At 48.2% G+C, this 17,070-nt stretch overlaps 1 protein-coding gene across 3 annotated transcripts in view; it reads left to right on the top strand.

Annotated features, from left to right (window-relative positions):
• The window catches only part of C12H1orf94 (chromosome 12 C1orf94 homolog), a 42,919-nt gene extending 28,346 nt beyond the window's left edge, over positions 1 to 14,573 (top strand). For 2 of the 3 annotated variants that reach the window (XM_055254912.1, XM_055254913.1), the window contains 3 exons: positions 3,784 to 3,861; positions 7,665 to 7,861; positions 14,118 to 14,573. In XM_055254912.1, the coding sequence (XP_055110887.1) occupies positions 3,784 to 3,861; positions 7,665 to 7,861; positions 14,118 to 14,193 (351 nt within the window). In that variant the 3' untranslated portion in view covers positions 14,194 to 14,573. The remainder of the gene's footprint in view (positions 1 to 3,783; positions 3,862 to 7,664; positions 7,862 to 14,117) is intronic. The other variant, XM_055254914.2, reaches the window with a different exon arrangement.
• Positions 14,574 to 17,070: the final 2,497 nt, after the last annotated feature.

The following is a 17,070-nucleotide window of genomic DNA, read 5'->3' as shown; positions in this document are numbered from 1 at the left end:
AAAGAGAACAAGTACCCGTCCCCTCCCCAGGGAGGGAAAGCTCACGCCCCACTGTGGAGGTGAGAGGTTGTGATGAAAGGTGACCTAAGAAGGAAGCTGAAGTGGACCAGTTTCATATTAGTAGTCTATTGTCGTGGACTTGTTCATATTAGTAGTCTATTGTCCTTACACAGGTCTTGAAATGTCCTGTTCATTGATTCGCTGACTCCTTTACCAATATGATTCCACCCTTTCATTTCCGTGTGCTTATTCACTATTCATTTACTCACCTACTCACGATTTACTCATCTCTATGTATTTATTTACTCATTAATTTAAGTAATTTTGAAAACCTTTTCTCCCTACACCTACTAGAGGCTGAGCATTGTTCTAAGTGGAGGGATTCAAAGATGACTAAAGTCGGGTGTGGCGGCGTGTGCCTGGAATCCCAGCCTACACCAGAGGCTGAGATGGGAGAATTGCTTGAGCTCAGGAGTTCAAGGCTAGCCTGAACAATATAGCGAAACCCTGTCTCTAAAAAAAAAAACAATGACGACCAAGAAAATCTTGGAGTCTAATGCAAGTTCAGGAACAAACCAGAGACCAGCTCTATGCATCTCCACCTCTAAAGGGGAAACAACTGCATAATTCATTTAGTACAAGCCAATTCACTCTAAAATGCCCTCACAGGGTTCACCATGTAAAACTAATTTGCAATGGTTTGTTTTATTAAGTGGGGATAGCATCTCTTGCTATGTTAATTTCTTCTGACTTTTTGGAGTGGGTGAGATTTGGACATACCATTTTCTGAGCATGAAGGTCCTCTGTCTTGAGCATCGTAGGACTGACTATGAGGTTCCTGGGCTTCTGAGCAGAAGCAGCAGAAGGACTCTGGCTGGTAAGGCCTGCTGAATTAAGCACTGAATGGGCCCAGCTGAAGTTGGCTGTGGAAGGCATTGGTCCTCCCAGGTGGTAAGGAAGGAGAATTTACCTTCTCCCAGCCTCTGTGATCTCACAATGCTGTCCAGCTTCGAGATAGCTGATCAAGGGGCCTGAGATAAGAGCAGGCAGGTTTTGAAATCAGCAGACTTGACTTTAAAGGTTCTGCTGCTTCCAAGTTAGGCCTTAGGCTGGCTAGCTTCTCAGAGCTGCGGTTCCTCATTTGTGAAATGGGTTCATAATGATTACAGCAGCAGCAGCAGCAGCAGCTACTGATATGGTTGTAAGGATTAATTGAGTCCGTGGAAGGGTAAATACTGTAAAATTTAAGCTGTGACACAGATGTTGGTTTTTATTATTATTCAGCCTCAATCTTCCAAGGAAATGGGGTCAGAGAGCTCCACAGACCTTGAGGGGACAGAGAGGAGAAATGGGGAACAGTCTAGCCTGGTCTCTTCCTTGCTTAGCATTGGGAATAAAGATAAGGTCCCAAATCCAATTTACCCAGAGCTCTGTGGTGGGAGGACTCAGAGATGTGGAAGACGAAGTCCCCAACACCGAGGAGCTTCAGAGGCTCCTGGGCTACTTGGCATAAACGAACTCTGCTCCCAATTAAGGAGAGAGGGTGCATGGGAAGGGGTCATGGCTTAAGCAAAGAACAGTGAGTGTTTATTTACCCTTGCCTGTGATTTTACAAACCTGCAATTCTAACAACTAGAAAGGTTGTTGAAGTCATGCAGTGTTTTCTAACTCATGAGTGTGGCACCATCTCCTGAGAATCTGCCCTGGGACTGAACAGCAGTGGGCAGCTGTTTGCCATCCATAGAGCCTAGGGCAGCCTGGCACAAGCAGGTGTGGGATGGTGGAGGCTGGGGAAGTTGGCTGTAGAAAGCAAGGGGCACCTTCCTCCCTGGTGCTCCCAGGAGGACCAGGGCCACCAGCTTAAGCCCTCTGCTGTCCCTACTGGATGGGATCCTGTGAGGGGTGGATGGCGTGGCCCATGCTGGGCATTCTGGAGACTGCTCAGTGCTGTACCTGAGGGAGAAGATGATGAAAAAGAGGCAGAGGGAAGATGAAAGAGTCCCATAGGGAAGTTCGGCTGCTGCAACTTAGGCTCTGCAGTCCGGAGGCATAGCTCTGGCCACCCTCTGAGAGGGCACGATGAGTTTCAAAAATGGTGACATGGAATGCTCCCAGCAGAGGTCTTGTGTATGATGCCGTGCACACGCACAATTGCACACAAACGATATATATGCATGTTTGATGCACACACATATAAACAGAAACAGGCAGGTGCACAACTGCCTGTAGAAAGCAGAGATGAGTGCTAACGGGGTTCAGAGGAGGGGGCAAAACAGAGGAGGGACACTTAGCAACCTGCCTAGTGGCCTTGGAGCTCACAGAGGGCTGAGAACAGGTAAGGCAACCCCATCAGTCTGATTGCTCTGTCCAGGTTCAGGCAGAGGCTGCGGTTGCAGAGACCAGGCAGTGGTCATAACAGGAGAGAGAGGCTGCGCCGGGCTGTAGGGCTTGGAGTAAAGGGGAGCAGGTGAGTGGTTTCAGGTGAAGGAGTGGACAAAAGTGGGAGGGGCCTGAGCACGGGAATGTCAGGAGTGTCCCCTGCATGGGAGCAGAGAGCAAGGAGGGGCTCTGAGAGGAGGTACACTCTTGGGGACCTGGAAGATGGAGCAGGAGGAGAGCAGGGAGACCTACTTGCAGACTCCACATCAGAAAGTCCACAGGCCATGAGGAAACCGTCAAGGGGGTAGGGTCAGCCATCATCAACACTTTGGTCATTGGCACAAGCTGAGCCGAGAATGAAGGCAGCCTCTCGGGCAGCAGATCTTCTAAGAAAATGTCCTGGACTGAGGGGTGCTTTGGGTTTTGAGCCTCATCTTAAGGGAAAACTCTGGATTGGCAGGTGGAGGCAGAGTCTGAGACTAGAACTGACCACTGCCACAGCAGCAGTTCTGCGGTGTGTGTGTGTGTGTGTGTGTGTGTGTGTGTGTCTTATGTCTGTGTGTGGACACATGAGCACCCCAAAACAGAATTGTGAGTAAAATGTCAATTTCCCATCTGGCCGAACTGCCAGAAATCTGTTTAAGGGAGGAGGCAGTGAGGGATGACAAACACACTGAACTTGAGTCCTTCCTATGTGCTGGGCACTATTCTAAGCTCTTTAGATGTATTAACACATTCATCCTCACTCTGCCCCTCTCCGCAAGCTACAGACACAGGTACATGGACGGGCACATAGATACACAGCAACACTAACACGCCTGGGTTCACAGTTGTATATTTGTACACAGAAATACACAGCTGCATAGACACAAATGCAAACACACATGCAGGTGTACTTAAACATGGATGCAAACCAACACACACACGTAGAGATGTGTGTAGACACCTTGTGTCTTCAGGGGGCGGGTATGGGATTAGGGGAAGGCATTTAGAAAAGTTGTGTGGACAGCAACAAAGATAATGTGGCTACCTTCATAGACTTTGCAGGCCTGAGCACGTGTAATTTTTTAGAGAAGGAAAAAGAGGCTCAGAGATGTGAAGTGATTTGCCCAAGGTCACACAGCCACTAAGAGACAGATCTGGGACCCAGGAGGTAGTCAGGCTCCTGAAGCTCGTGTCTCCCACACTCACCGGAAAGGCTGCGAAGGCTGCCTAAGAGGGGCTTCCTGTGTGGTGTGAGTCCTGCTTCTCCTGGCCTGGTTCCAGCGGGCCTCAGCCATCCCATGGATCTGGTCAGCAATGTGATGGGACAAACTCAGCCCTGTCTGGGGACTGAGCTGAGTAGCTGCTGCCTTTGGCAGGAAACCCCTTGCCTGGCCATACCGAGCCTCTGTTTCTCCCCAGGGCCTGTATCCACAGCAGGCAGCGAGGATGCCCTATCAGCAGGCTTTGCAGCCCCAGCTGGGATGTTACTCCCAACAGGTGAGTAGACCATCTCTCCTCCTCTGTTCTGGCCCCATGAAGGCCTTTGAGTCAGAGGGTGCATCTGCTCCCTCCTCCTTTTCCAGCTGGTGACCAGGCACCTGGCCCACCACTGGCTCTGGAGTACAGACTCACATACTGGCATGCGTGTGGAAAACACAAACCGATGTCCCTATGTGGCAACACTGGGCACTTAATGGAGCCCTTCCTGTGTGTAAGGACTGTGTGTGCACTAACTAATTTAGTCTTCAGAATTACCCTGTGAGGTAGGTTATAGATGAGGAAACCCAAGCACAGAGAGATTAAGTAAGTAACTTGCCCAAAGTCATAAAGTGAACATACAAATTAGGTGTTGCTGTGGCAGTACATAACCTCCACATCTCAGGGGCTTTCAACAATGAATATTAATTTCTTGCTTGGGTCTATGGGATGGCTGAGCTGGGCTGTGGATCAGGTGTAGGTGGGTTCCACGTGCCTCTCCTGGGCCTGTGCTGAAGATTCAGTACCTCTTGCTCTTTCCACGGTGGATGGCAAGAGTCCAACAGGGCAAGCAGAAACACGTGAAGCCTCTGAAATCCTCAGCTCAGACCTGTCCCTGGGAACTTCCACCCACCTTCCACTGACCAAAGCAAACCACATGGCTTTGCCCTGCAGCAGTGGGACTGAGGAGTCATATTCTTCCCATGTAGGGTTGCCAGTTAAAATCCAGGGCACCCAGTTAAATTTGAATTTCAGATAAACAAGGAAAAAATGTGTAGTGTAAGTACGTCCCAAATATTGCACAGGATATACTTATGCTAAAAATATGTATTGTTTATCTGAAATTTGAATGTAACTGGGTGTCCTGTATTTTTATTTGCTAAATCTGGCAACACTACTTTCATGGGTAGGTCGGGATAAATATCTGTGGGACAATAAGTGAGGTTTGACCTTTGGCAGGCTGGCGCTCCAATGACCATGCTTTACTACATCTTGTACGTAGATGCACAAAAATACTGCCTGAAAATAAAGCAGCAGAAAGAGAAATGCAAACACACACACACACACACACACACAGGCAGAGAGGGCACCAACACCCAGCCTGCCATAGCCCCGGGCTGGCCCTGCTCCTCCACACAAAGGTGGACACCCCCACACTCCAACTCACACAGCCTCTGTCTCTCTGGTCTCCCCAGGGAGCCCCACCCTCCGTGCAAACTGCACCTCTGGCCTGAAATGTGTTAGAATGTTCGGGAGGGTAGGGAGGAGCCCGCAGGCGTAGGCAGCTTTGTTACCTGGGCCAGCACTGATTTCTCAGCAGCAGGAACCCTTGCATCCTGAGATGAAACTGGATGAGAGATGAGCTGGGTCAGGGAACCTCAGCCCCATTGCCCCCACCCCTTGAACAGGAATATCGTCCGCCTGGCTCCAGAGAGAATATTTTTAGACAATTATGTGTATGTGTATGCACGCATGCATGTGTATGTATTTGAAAAAAGTAATATAAAAACATGGTAAAAAATTTTAAAACTTGGAGGCAACCACTAATGGTTTTTTACATATTTTTCTGGCGATATCTATTTATATAAACATTTTTATATAAATGCAGCATTCTGGGCACACTGTTCCATTGCTTTTGTCAGTGAGGATTATATTTGGAGATGGACCCAGAGCGGGTTACAAAGCTCTACTTTATAGTTTCATCAGATACGTGGAATCAGGGGCACATTTTTTATAACACTGCGTGAGCTCTAGGACCTGCGTCCTCCACTTCGATCCCCTCCCAGGGCCAGGCACTTCCTCCCCCATGAGGACAGGGGTACTTTCTGCCATGCTGACCCACAGGGTCATGACTCCCATCTGACCTGCGAGGTGCTCTTGGCATGTTCTGACCCTTATCTCATCACGTTGGGATTTGGTGCCTGCACCCAGCATCACCAGGCCCCACATCTCCACTGAAGAACACTGGGGAGGACCGGAAGGGAGGACTCAGGTTTCCAAAGAGGACACAGCATAGAGAGGCTAGTGAGAAACAAGGTATGGGCTCCGGGCTTACCCTGCTGGCGTTCTGACCACAACTCAGACGCTGGAAACACTGAGAAAGTTGCTTCACTTCGCTGAACCTCAGATTTCCTGTTTCCAAACTGGAAATAATAACGGCCCTACCTCACAGGGCTTTCTGGAGTTTTAATGACAGCATCCATGTGAAGGGCCGGGCACATTTTAAGCAGTCAATGAGTGCTAGCCTTTGTGGATTTTTTTTTTTTTTTTTTAGACAGAGTCTCGCTCTGTTGCCCAGGCTGGAGTGCAGTGGCACAGTCTTGGCTCACTGCAACCTCCGCCTCCTAGGTTCAAGCAATTCTCCTGCCTCAGCCTCCCGAGTAGCTGGGACTACAGGCATGCACCACCACGCCTGACTAATTGTTGTATTTTTGGTAGAGATGGGGGTTTCACCATATTGGCCAGGCTGCTCTCAAACTCCTGACCTTGTGATCCACCCGCCTCGTCCTCCCAAAGTGCTCATTTACAGGCCTGAGCCACCGCACCCGGCCCCCTTTGTGGATTTTTTTTTTTAGATAAGGGCGTATGGGGTGAGAGAGGGCTGTCAGAGTGCCCGATTCCTGAGCACTTGAACCCCAGACTTGCTATTAAAGTGGAAATCCAGAAGTTTCTTCAAGTTCTGACTGATACTCCCCTCAGTACACAAGAGGATAGACGTCAGCTCCATATGAGAAAAGGTTTTCTGGTATTTGGAGCTGTCAGTAGTGGAATGTAGTGCTCATAAGGTAACGAGCCCCCCCATCATTTAGGTATTCAAGCAGATGCCTTAGTGGTCTTTTCTTTCCTCCTTCCTTCCTTCTGCCCCTCTTTGCTTTCCTTTCTCTCCCTTTCTTGCATTCATTCATTTAACATATGTTTGTTAAGCAGCGACTGTGTCCCAGGCACTGTCTTAGGGCTGGGGAGATAGTGGTTCAACAAGATGGATGAGGCCTCTGCCTTGTCACAGCAAGATGGTGGGAGCCCCGGTTCTTGGTCGGAGTTCATCACGGGCAGTCTCGGAAGCACCACTGAATTCCTGTATTTCCCTAGAGTTTGTGCTCAACCCCATTGCCCTTTTTTGCCCTTCCTCCTAGACTCACACTGTCCACTAGGGCAGCCACCAGCTATGTGTGGCTATTTAAATTTAAATTAGCTAAAATTAAGCACAATTCAAAACTCAGTTCCTCACGCCCATGAGCCACATTTCAAATGCTCAATTGTCGTGTGTGGCCGGTGGCTTCCGCGTCACATGGCGCAGATGTAGGACATTGCTGCCATCGCAGGACTTTCCACTGGGTAGGGCTGTCTCGGACTTGGAATCTGTTGAAAGGATCTCAAGAGAGATAGAAGCCAGAGCTGCGTAAGTCACAACAGCTTTTTGGGGATAATGAAAGCCTTAAAAATAAACAAGGGGCTTTTTAGATGGTTATTGAAGGAGGGAAAAGCTAGGGAAACAGGGAAGGGAATGGAAATAGTATTGATTTGCTATTTACTATATGCCTGTCTCTTTACTTGTATCACCTGACTCTGTCCCCACTAACAACGTAGATGGTGTTCTCCCATTTTGCAGATGGGGAAACTGAGGCTCAGATAAATTAGGTAACTTGCCAGGCTCCTACATAAGTTGAGCCCTAGGTTTTCTCCATTCCAACATGTTGCCTTCTATGTACCCAACAGTGACTGAGGGGCACAGGGGGTGAGACTCGGGGCGGGGGGGCGGTGGCTGGGGTTAGAGTTGGGCTGGGGAATGGTGACCTCACCCCTCTCTTCTCTGTGACCTGCAGGTGACGCCATACAACCCACAGCAGATGGGACAGCAGATCTTCCGCTCTTCCTACACCCCACTACCGAGCTACATCCCTTTTGTCCAGCCCAATTATCCCTGCCCTCAGAGGATACCTCCAAAGATGTCTGCCAACCCCCGAGACCCTCCCCCAATGGCAGGAGATGGACCGCAGTACCTCTTTCCCCAAACATATGGGTGAGTCTGCCCACACTGGGAGCCTAAGGGTATCCAGAAAGCTGGTAGGAGTGGGGGCAAGTTGGGTGGGCTTACCAGTGCTTTCTTGGTATGTGTGTTCCATGGCTGTGGGGTGGGGTGGGCCCTGTACCTGTGGCCGGTGGTTGTGTGGGCCCTGGAAGGACCTGGTGCAGAGATGAAGAGGGTCTAGGGCCTGGTGGGCCCCTTTTGTAGGTGTATTTCAGGTCTGGTTGCAGAAATGCAACTGCACGGTCCATAACATATGGATACCCTACTCCATAGGCAGGGGCAGTTGGTGCAACTGCCTTTACTCATGTGCTTGGTTACAACAGGACATGGCCAGCTAATCTCCTTAAAGCTGTCACCTCCCACTGCTGGCACCCTGAGCTCCTCGACAGGCTAATCTCCCGAACATCCCATTGACTTTGTGATGGGCCCCGCTGAAGAGCCTTCGACTGCTTATCAGGGCTGCCCACACTTTTCCACCAAGTTCCCCAAACTGCAGAGGCAAGGAGCTCCTATTTCCTGGGACAGTCTGAGGGTTTAACAGCAAACAACCAGCACAAACTCAACATTCTGGCTGAAAATTCTACTCAAATTGTGCATGCTGTTGAGTCACAAATTTGTGTTTGTTTTAATATAATAATACATAGCCATTCATTCCCACCCACCAAACCTTCCACTAATATGGATTCTCCAAGGGGCAGGTGGTGCCATGTCATTCCTGGGAATCCCAGTCTCCTGGGCACACCCTAGGGAATGGGTGCCTGGGTTTGAGAAACTCACTTTATAGGATTAAGGCCAACCTTCCCAGCCTGACAGTGATTCCCATCCTTCCACCTCCCCATCACAGAACCTTCCCTGCAGTGCCAACCCATGTCCCCAAACTCTCATCCTTTCAATCACTATTTTCTCCAAATAGCTTGTTAAAATGGATAAATGCAGAAAGTGGTTTCGGTGGTCAGATCTGTTTGGGAAAAGCTGTGGGAAACAGAGATAAACAGATTTCTTAACTGTTGGAATTCTCAGATCATTTAATTTCCTAGGGTTCATGGAGAATGTTCAAGAAGGTGGTCGATAGTATTATTTAAACATGAAATCCACACCCTTTTATTTTTTTATTTTATTATTATTATTTTTTTGAGATGGAGTTTTGTCCTTGTTGCCCAGGCTAGAGTGCAATGGCGCGATCTCGGCTCACTGCACTCTCCGCCTCCCAGGTTCAAGTGATTATCTTGCCTCAGCCTCCAGAATAGCTGGGATTACAGGTGTCCACCATCACACCCAGCTAATTTTTGTATTTTTAGTAGAGATAGGGTTTCAGCATGTTGAAACTCCTGACCTCAGGTCATCCACCTGCCTCGGCCTCCCAAAGTGCTGGGATTACAGCCATGAGCCACCGCGCCCAGCGTCCACATCCTTTAAAAAAAAAATTTCCTTCCTTCCTTCCTTCTTTCCTTCCTTCCTTCCTTCTTTCCTCCCTCCCTCCTTTTCCTCCCTCCCTCCTTTTCCTCTCTCCCTCCTTTTCCTCTCTCCCTCCCTCTCTCTTCCTTTCTCTTGCAGAGTATATCATGGTGTGTTCTACCTAACACACCCTGGGAAACGCTGTGTTAACACATGTAGTTAATTTGAATTTAGCCTGCAGGGGACCTATAGATGAATAGGGCATGCTTCTTCCCTTCAGAGAACTGAGAGCAGATGAAATGTGGGCACAACAATGTTAGTGCCCTGGCAAAGTGAAAACCATCAAAGCGGCCCGTGGACAGAGGCAGAATCCCTGCAGCCAGGGAGGTTCCAGTCAGCAGCGCTGGGAGGAGGGCATTCCAGGCAGGAGGAGCAAGGCCCTCAGATGGGAAGGCATGCAGCAAGCTGGAGGCCTGGGGAATAAAGGCGTCTGGCTGAAGCAGTAGATTTGTCTCTGAAAAAGGTGGAATATAGGATTGGAAAAGGGAGTTTGAGACTGGATTATGAAAAGCTTTGGACTGCTAGGCCTGGGGATCCAGGGAAGATTTATGCACATCAGAGTGAATTGATGGGCTGGAAGTAAGAGAAAGAGGAAGCAGGATAGGGTGTGGTCTGGAGGTGGCTCTAGGGGCCTGTGGGAGAGATTATCATCCCGTGGAGGTGAGAATAGAGACCCAGACAAGCTCCCTGCAGGCTGGCCAACTTCCCACGTCTGTGCTGTGACTCTGGGCTCTGGGAAGACAGACTTGCTGCAGGAGATAGCCCTGGCTGTGTCTGGGAGGGACGGTGGTCTCAATGTCTCCTCAGTCAGGTTTCGGGAAGCACCGATTGGGAGCTGTGAGACCAGAAGGTTGAGACTTCGCCTCCATAGGTCTGCAGAGGTTGGAGGAGTGGGAAGGCAGCCTGAGAAAGGAACAGCCTGAGAAGAGCCAGGGGAGGCAAAGAGGAGGATGAGAAGGATAGGGGTGGATTGGCGTCCTGAGAGGCTGGGGAGACCAGGACCATAAGGTCAGAAAAATAACGTAAGGGGTGCAAGCCTGAGTACCCAGAGGGGATGATCTGTTCATTCAAAAAATATTGATCCAGCACCTTGTATGTGCCTGGCGCTGTTGTAGGCACCAGGGATAATGAAGCGAACGAGACAAAGGTTTTCCTTCTCTTAAGGAGCTTTCATTCTAGGAGGAGAAATGGACAATAAGGAGATAAACAAGCAAGCATGCAAGGCCAGTCCTCAGGATATGGGTTGGGGTGGGGAGATGAATCAAGGGCAGCCTCTTGAGCCAAGATCTAAATGAAATGAGAGAATGAACCACACATACATGTCAGGGATAAGCCTCTGGGCAGAAAGAATAGAAAGTGCAAGGGCTCTGAGGTGGGAACCTGTGGCTGTAGCACAAACAGTGAGGGAGGGAGTGCGTGGAATTAAAATCAGAGGTAGCCAGGGCCAGACTAGACAGGGCCTGGTAGGCATGGCTAGAAGTCTTGTTTCAGGAGCAGTGGAGAACCATTAAACTGATGAGGACATGTTCTAATTTTCTATAGGAAAGAGATCACATTGGCCAATGTCTGAAGAATGGACTCTGAGGGTAAGAGTTGAGGCAGGGGAGTAGGCTAGGAGCTTTACAGTTGAGCAAGAGGCATTGGTGGGATGGATGAAGGCAGTGACCCTGGGAAAGGGGGCAGGTGAAAAGATCTGTGATGTGGTATTTTCTTGGTAGAATTGGTGGGATGTGATGTTGGTTGAATGTGTAATGAAGGAAAGGGAAAAGTCAAGCAAATTCCTTGGTTTTTGACTTGTGCAACTGGAGCAACGGCAATGCCAAAATACTGAGGTCATTGGGCCAGGCACAGTGGCTCACGCCTGTAATCCCAGCACTTTGGGAGACCGAGGTGGGTGGGTCACTTGAGGTCAGGAGTTCGAGACCAGCCTGGCCAAGATGCTAAAACCCCATCTCTACTAAAAATACAGAAATTAGCTGGGCATGGTGGTGGGTGACTGTAATCCCAGCTACTTGGGAGGCTGAGGCAGGAGAATCGCTTGAGCCAGGGAGGCGGAAGTTGCAGTGAGCCAAGATCATGCCATTGTACTCCAGCCTGGGTGACAGAGCAAGACTCCATCTCAAAAACAAAACAAAACAAAAACGAACAAACAAACAAAACAAAAACAAAAAACGACCAAGGTCATGATGATTAGAGCAAGGATCTGTTTACCAAGAGTCAGTCTTAGACATGTGAAAATTGAGAATGTCATTAGACGGATGGGTGGAGCTATGGATAGGTGGGTGCATATAGGAGTCTGGAACTCAGGGAAGAGGTTGGGGCTGGTAATGCATTTGGGAGCCATTCGCATATACATGATATTTCAAGGCATGGGATGGGATGGGATGAGATGGCCCAAAATACACAAGTATAGAGAAGAGAAGAGGTCCAAGGGCTGAGCCTTGAGACTTCCAGCATGTAGAGGCTGCGGAGATGTGGAGGAACCAGCAAAGATTCTATTAATAAGTAGGACTATCTAGAAAGGTGGGGAAAAAATGGGAAAGTGGCGTGCAGGAAGCCAAGTGAAGACAGTGTTTCCTGAACAAAGTGCTGGTGTTGGGGTGGTGATGTGAGGTGCTGGATGGAACAAGATCAAGGTGAGGCTGCACCTGGCCGGGGAGGATGCATGGGCCTAAGCAGAGAGTTCAGTGTGGAAGACAAGGAGGGTCAGCAGAAAAGGTGGAATCAAGAGACAAAACTGTGTGAAGGGAAGAGGAAGGAGCGAGAGGCTTCCATGTCCTCAGGGAAGGAGAAGTAGAGCCCTCCCCTCTGCCAAGTCAATTTGCACACATTCATCAGGGTGGGATAACCATACAATTTATCTTCCAAGCAATAATAAATTTGAGAGATAAAAGGAGTACAGATAATAATTATACCAGGCCAGGCGCGGTGGCTCACACCTGTAATCCCAGCACTTTGGGAGGCCAAGGCAGGCGGATCACCTGAGGTCAGGAGTTTGAGACCAGCCTGGCCAACACAGTGAAACCCCATCTCTACTAAAAATACAAAAAATTAGCCAGGTGTGATGGTGCACACATGTAGTCCCAACTATTGGGGAAAATGAGGCACAAGAATCACTTGGACCTGGGAGGCAGAGATTGCAGAGTCAAGATCGTGCCAGTGCACTCCAGCCTGGGTGACAGAGTAAGACTCTGTTTCAAATAAATGAAACTATAAAATAATTATACCAGAAATACCAACACAGAGGCCGGCCCAGGCAAACCAGGACATATGTTCATTGTACTCAACAGGCAACTCAAGCTCCTCCTCCTCCAGGAAGCATTACTTGTTAACTCTCGTCCACTTCCTGGCCCTCTAGTGTACATACTGTCTAGATCATGCCTGTGGCCATTGATCTGATCCGAAGTTCTCAACCTGGAGGAGCTAGCTGCATGTGTGGCAATCAGATATGAGCTGTGTCATGATCATTGTTGATTACTGATAATTGTTAAATACTGAAGTATGGGTTAAGCCTTTATTTTGTAAGTCAGAGTGGAATGCAGGGTATCCCTATAATAACATCATTACGATTTCTGAATGATCTTCCAATATGATTTCTGAAAGAGAGAAACAGAGGTTGGGTTACCACTGGCATGGATTGCTTATGAGGCACCCACACTGTGTCAGGTCCTGGGCACTGGATATGAAATAGGTAAAGTCTCTGCTCTCTTGGGACTTATTTTAGTGAGAAGGTAGTGAGACAACCCAGCCTAACTTGCCCATGGACACTCAGTAAGCAACAGACACAGTTAGCTGCTGAGGCACTACAAATGAATGCTGTGGTCTATTTCCATTGCTTCTTCCCTCCTCTGCCCCCGCTTTTTGTTTCATCAATTCATAGGAGGGTACCATGAACGTGAATCTCTTCTATAATATGCACCTGCCCAGCTGAAAAGTGATTGAGAATCCCAGGATTAGATTAAATCTAGCCATTTGCTCTACTGTAATTTGTATTGAGTTCTGTTCCCATTCATTCAAAGTATCTGAGCAGATGGGTGAAGAAATTACAGTAGGATTCCAGAAGTGTGAGTAAATGATTCCATCTGGAGAGGTCAGGGAAGTCTTCACAGAGGAGATGGCTTTTGAACTCTATTTTGAAGTATGGATAGGAGTGTGCCAGGGAGAAAAGGAGAGGTGTGTGCATTTCTGCTCTTAGACGGTGAGGCTCACGTCTTAACTCTTCCTTCCCTGAGGGTCTAGCAAAGCCCTAGGCACTCAGTGATGTCTCAGTGCTTACTTCTCAGTCAGGGATGGAGTGAAGGGCCTGCTTTAGCTTGGTGCTGGGAAGGGGAGGAGGGACTCTGGGATTGTCCAGCCCCGAAGATCTTATGCTGGACTTGCCTCTAAGTTCTGTGATGTTGTAGATTTTCCTGAGGGACACGTCTGGTCCTCTAAGGCAGGTAGAGTGGTCACAGGAATACAGGTAAGATGCTTAGGTCCAGAGAGGGTCCCTGTTCTATGGGTCTCAGGCAGGCAGAGAGTGTAGGTTCCATTGAAACAATCTTTACAGGCTCCCAGGGACTTCCTGATCCAAGTAAGCATAAGGAGAAGTGCTTGATTGTCCTCTAATTGTATTATTTTAATATTTTACTTTCCCAGGGCCAAAGCCTTTCTTATACCAAAGCCTTTACCCTCCAAGCCTGTCATGGTCTTCACTGTTTCTGACAACCATAAAATTAATATATATTTTTTTCTAATTCTCTCCAATAACATTAGGAATCTCATCATGGCATCCACCCTCCCTCTCTTCCAGGTTCGGCTCGACATCCGGAGGGCCCTTGATGCACAGCCCCTATTTTTCCTCCAGTGGGAATGGCATAAACTTTTAGATCTCCTCTTCTCCCTTCTCCCCCCTTAGCCCTTGGATCAGGGCTAGGGGCTCTGATTTTTGGATTCTGCAAAAGCTTGGTATGAAGTTTGGAAAGGCAAGATTCTGACCAGGTCACAGACAAAACAGCAAGACCAGATTCATCTATTGGCCAACACTGACACACAAATAGCCCTCCTCACACATGGCACAAGCTACACACACACACACACACACACACACACACGGCCCTCATATTCATACTTGCTTGCTCAACCACTTATGCATCTGTATGTAGCTAACATGAGTGATTTTTGTTTTTGTTGTTGTTGGTAAAATAGAAGTAAGACACTTAATTTTAGAAAGTTTGTATTTTATGATAAAAGTATGAGCTGCTTGAAATGGAACGTGCCTGTTTATTTTTGTTGTGTTCTGCGTAATCTTTACCTCTCATTTTCCCCACGAGACTCAGCGTTTACTCAGGGCATGAAAGGAGACCACAGGATGCTATCTAAATATTGGACCTCAGGGATCATAAGTGAGAGGGCTTATCTCTTTTCCCGTGTGATCCACTCACGTCTCAACATCCCAGTGTATGCATCTCAGGAAGGGACATCATAAAGGGAATGCACTCTGTCCTATCCCAAGTGGAAGTTTCCCATAAAAAGTCTCTTTTGGACAAACGATTGGAAAATGTAGCCTGGAAAACAATTTCAAAATTAATGCTAAATGTGGCAGACTATATCCAATGATTGTACATCAGTACCAAGATAGAGGCCAACGTCAAAACTGCACCTAATGGCGGCATCCCTAGACCTATCTTGTTCAATTCTTACCAATGACTCGAATAAGGACATTGAGAGCAACTTGATCACATTGATGGAGGACATGAGTCTTGGAAGAGGAGACAGCCTGGATCTGTGACAGCACACATTCTTGAACTCTTCCGTTGAACCCCCTTGGCAGACATTGCTAATCAGCTCTGTCATTCTATCCCCCTGAGCTTGGACAAAGCCACAGAGTCATTCTCCCTGTGGTGCCCCAGGCAGCTGTCACTGATCAGAGTTTGTCTGTGAAATGAAACCCATGTGGCATGTGTAAACAGGAATTAATGTAAGGATACCCTTTGCACTAGGCACATCCATAGAGTAAAGATACTCTATGCACATCCAGGTTGGACCAGCATTCTCAGTTCTGACCTGCTCTATTACCAACCCGGTTATTCACCTGGAATTTGAACCCCACCCTGGCTGAGGTCAGCGAGAGACAGTCTGGGGAATATTAGGAGTCCTAATCAAGATAGCAATGAGAGGCTGGGGGTCTGGAAGTCACCAGTGTCTCAGGATGGGCCTAAGTCCAGTGCCCACAGGAGCATTTATTTTGCTCTCACAGTGTAACCCCATCGGCCTCACTGGTCTTTCTTTCTGGGTCCCTGGAAACCAATTTATCTCCCAAGTTCCCTCAAGACTTATGCCTTCTTACTTTCTTCATGGCCTAAGTCTAGGATTCCCTGGAAGTCCTTCAACTCCCTTCCCCAGTGCTGGACCCTACTCTGGGCATTTCTTGTTTCTTCTTGATAGCCTTGGTTAACAGTCTGTCCCAAAGGTCTTTCTTATATTGTACTTCTAGGTATTGATCCAGGCTAGACTATAATTTGCCACCCTCCCTTGATCTCAGCATGTTGGGAAATAGAAGACAGTAAAAGAAAAATTATGGGTTTGCCTTTCGCCAGACCTGGCTTCTTAGCTGCTTTCCAACTACGACTTAGGGCACAGAACTTAACTTCTCTGAACCTCTATTCCATGATTGGCCATATTAGGAGTTGTGAGGATTAAAAGATAACGTAGACTTAATATAAACTTTGAATTTTGAGGATCAAAAGATAGCGTAGACTTAATATAAACTTTGTTTATTTAGCATAGACTTGTGGCTTTAAGATGGTGGAGTAAAGATGTTTCTTTTCCTCTTCTCTTGAAACTTACCCGCAAATAACAAGGAGAACAAGTAAACCTGTATGAACTCTATCCTCAATAAAACTCGGAGAAGTTGGCAATCCCATCCCATATACAAAGGCAGAAATGGGATGGAGGCAAGGTAAATGCCTTAGCAGAACAGGGGAAGATCACATGGAAATGCCTGCTGAAGGAAATATCAACAAGAAGCTAGCCAATTCTCCTGCAGAGCCCTCATGGTCCTGGAATTGGAGGTGCCAGGTGCTAGACTCCATGGGAGGTGGGCCTAGGAAGAGGTGAAAGCAACCTGGCCCCACAAAGCCACAGGCCATGGCCAGTTCTGTAGGAGACAGGAGGCATTTTCTCAGGAGAAAGGTACAGACCATGTATAAGGACTGTGGAGATGAGGCCCCAGATGGAAAATGGGGATCAAGTGAAATACACATACACTCCTCAATGCCAGCAGCTAGGCTTTAACCAAGAAGCAGAGGTTTGGAAGGTCCTCTAGGGAAGCTGAATTTCCTCCAATGCATTTGGAGGTACCAGTGAAAATTACCTTATGATTAATGCCCTTTTACAAAGAGCTTCCAATAAACTTTTTAGAACAGTCTCCAACAAGGAAATAAAGCAAAGGTAAGTGGAGCCAAGATGGCCGAATAGGAACAGCTCCGGTCTCCAGCTCCCAGCCCCAGCGACACAGAAGACGGGTGATTTCTGCATTTCTGCTTGAGGTACCGGTTTCATCTCACTAGGGAGTGCCTAACAGTGGGTGCAGGACAGTCGGTGAAGCGCACTGTGCGCGAGCTGAAGCAGGGCGAGGCATTGCCTCACTCGGGAAGCGCAAGGGGTCAGGGAGTTCCCTTTCCTAGTCAAAGAAAGGGGAAACAGACGGCACCTGGAATATCGGGTCAGTCCCGTCCTAATACTGCGCTTTTCCAACGGGCCTG

The sequence above is a fragment of the Symphalangus syndactylus genome, chromosome 12, assembly GCF_028878055.3.
Source record: "Symphalangus syndactylus isolate Jambi chromosome 12, NHGRI_mSymSyn1-v2.1_pri, whole genome shotgun sequence".
In the NCBI taxonomy this organism is placed as follows: Eukaryota; Metazoa; Chordata; class Mammalia; order Primates; family Hylobatidae; genus Symphalangus; species Symphalangus syndactylus.
Note: the sequence above shows the minus strand (reverse complement) of the source record. Positions and strands in the feature narration are given on the sequence as shown.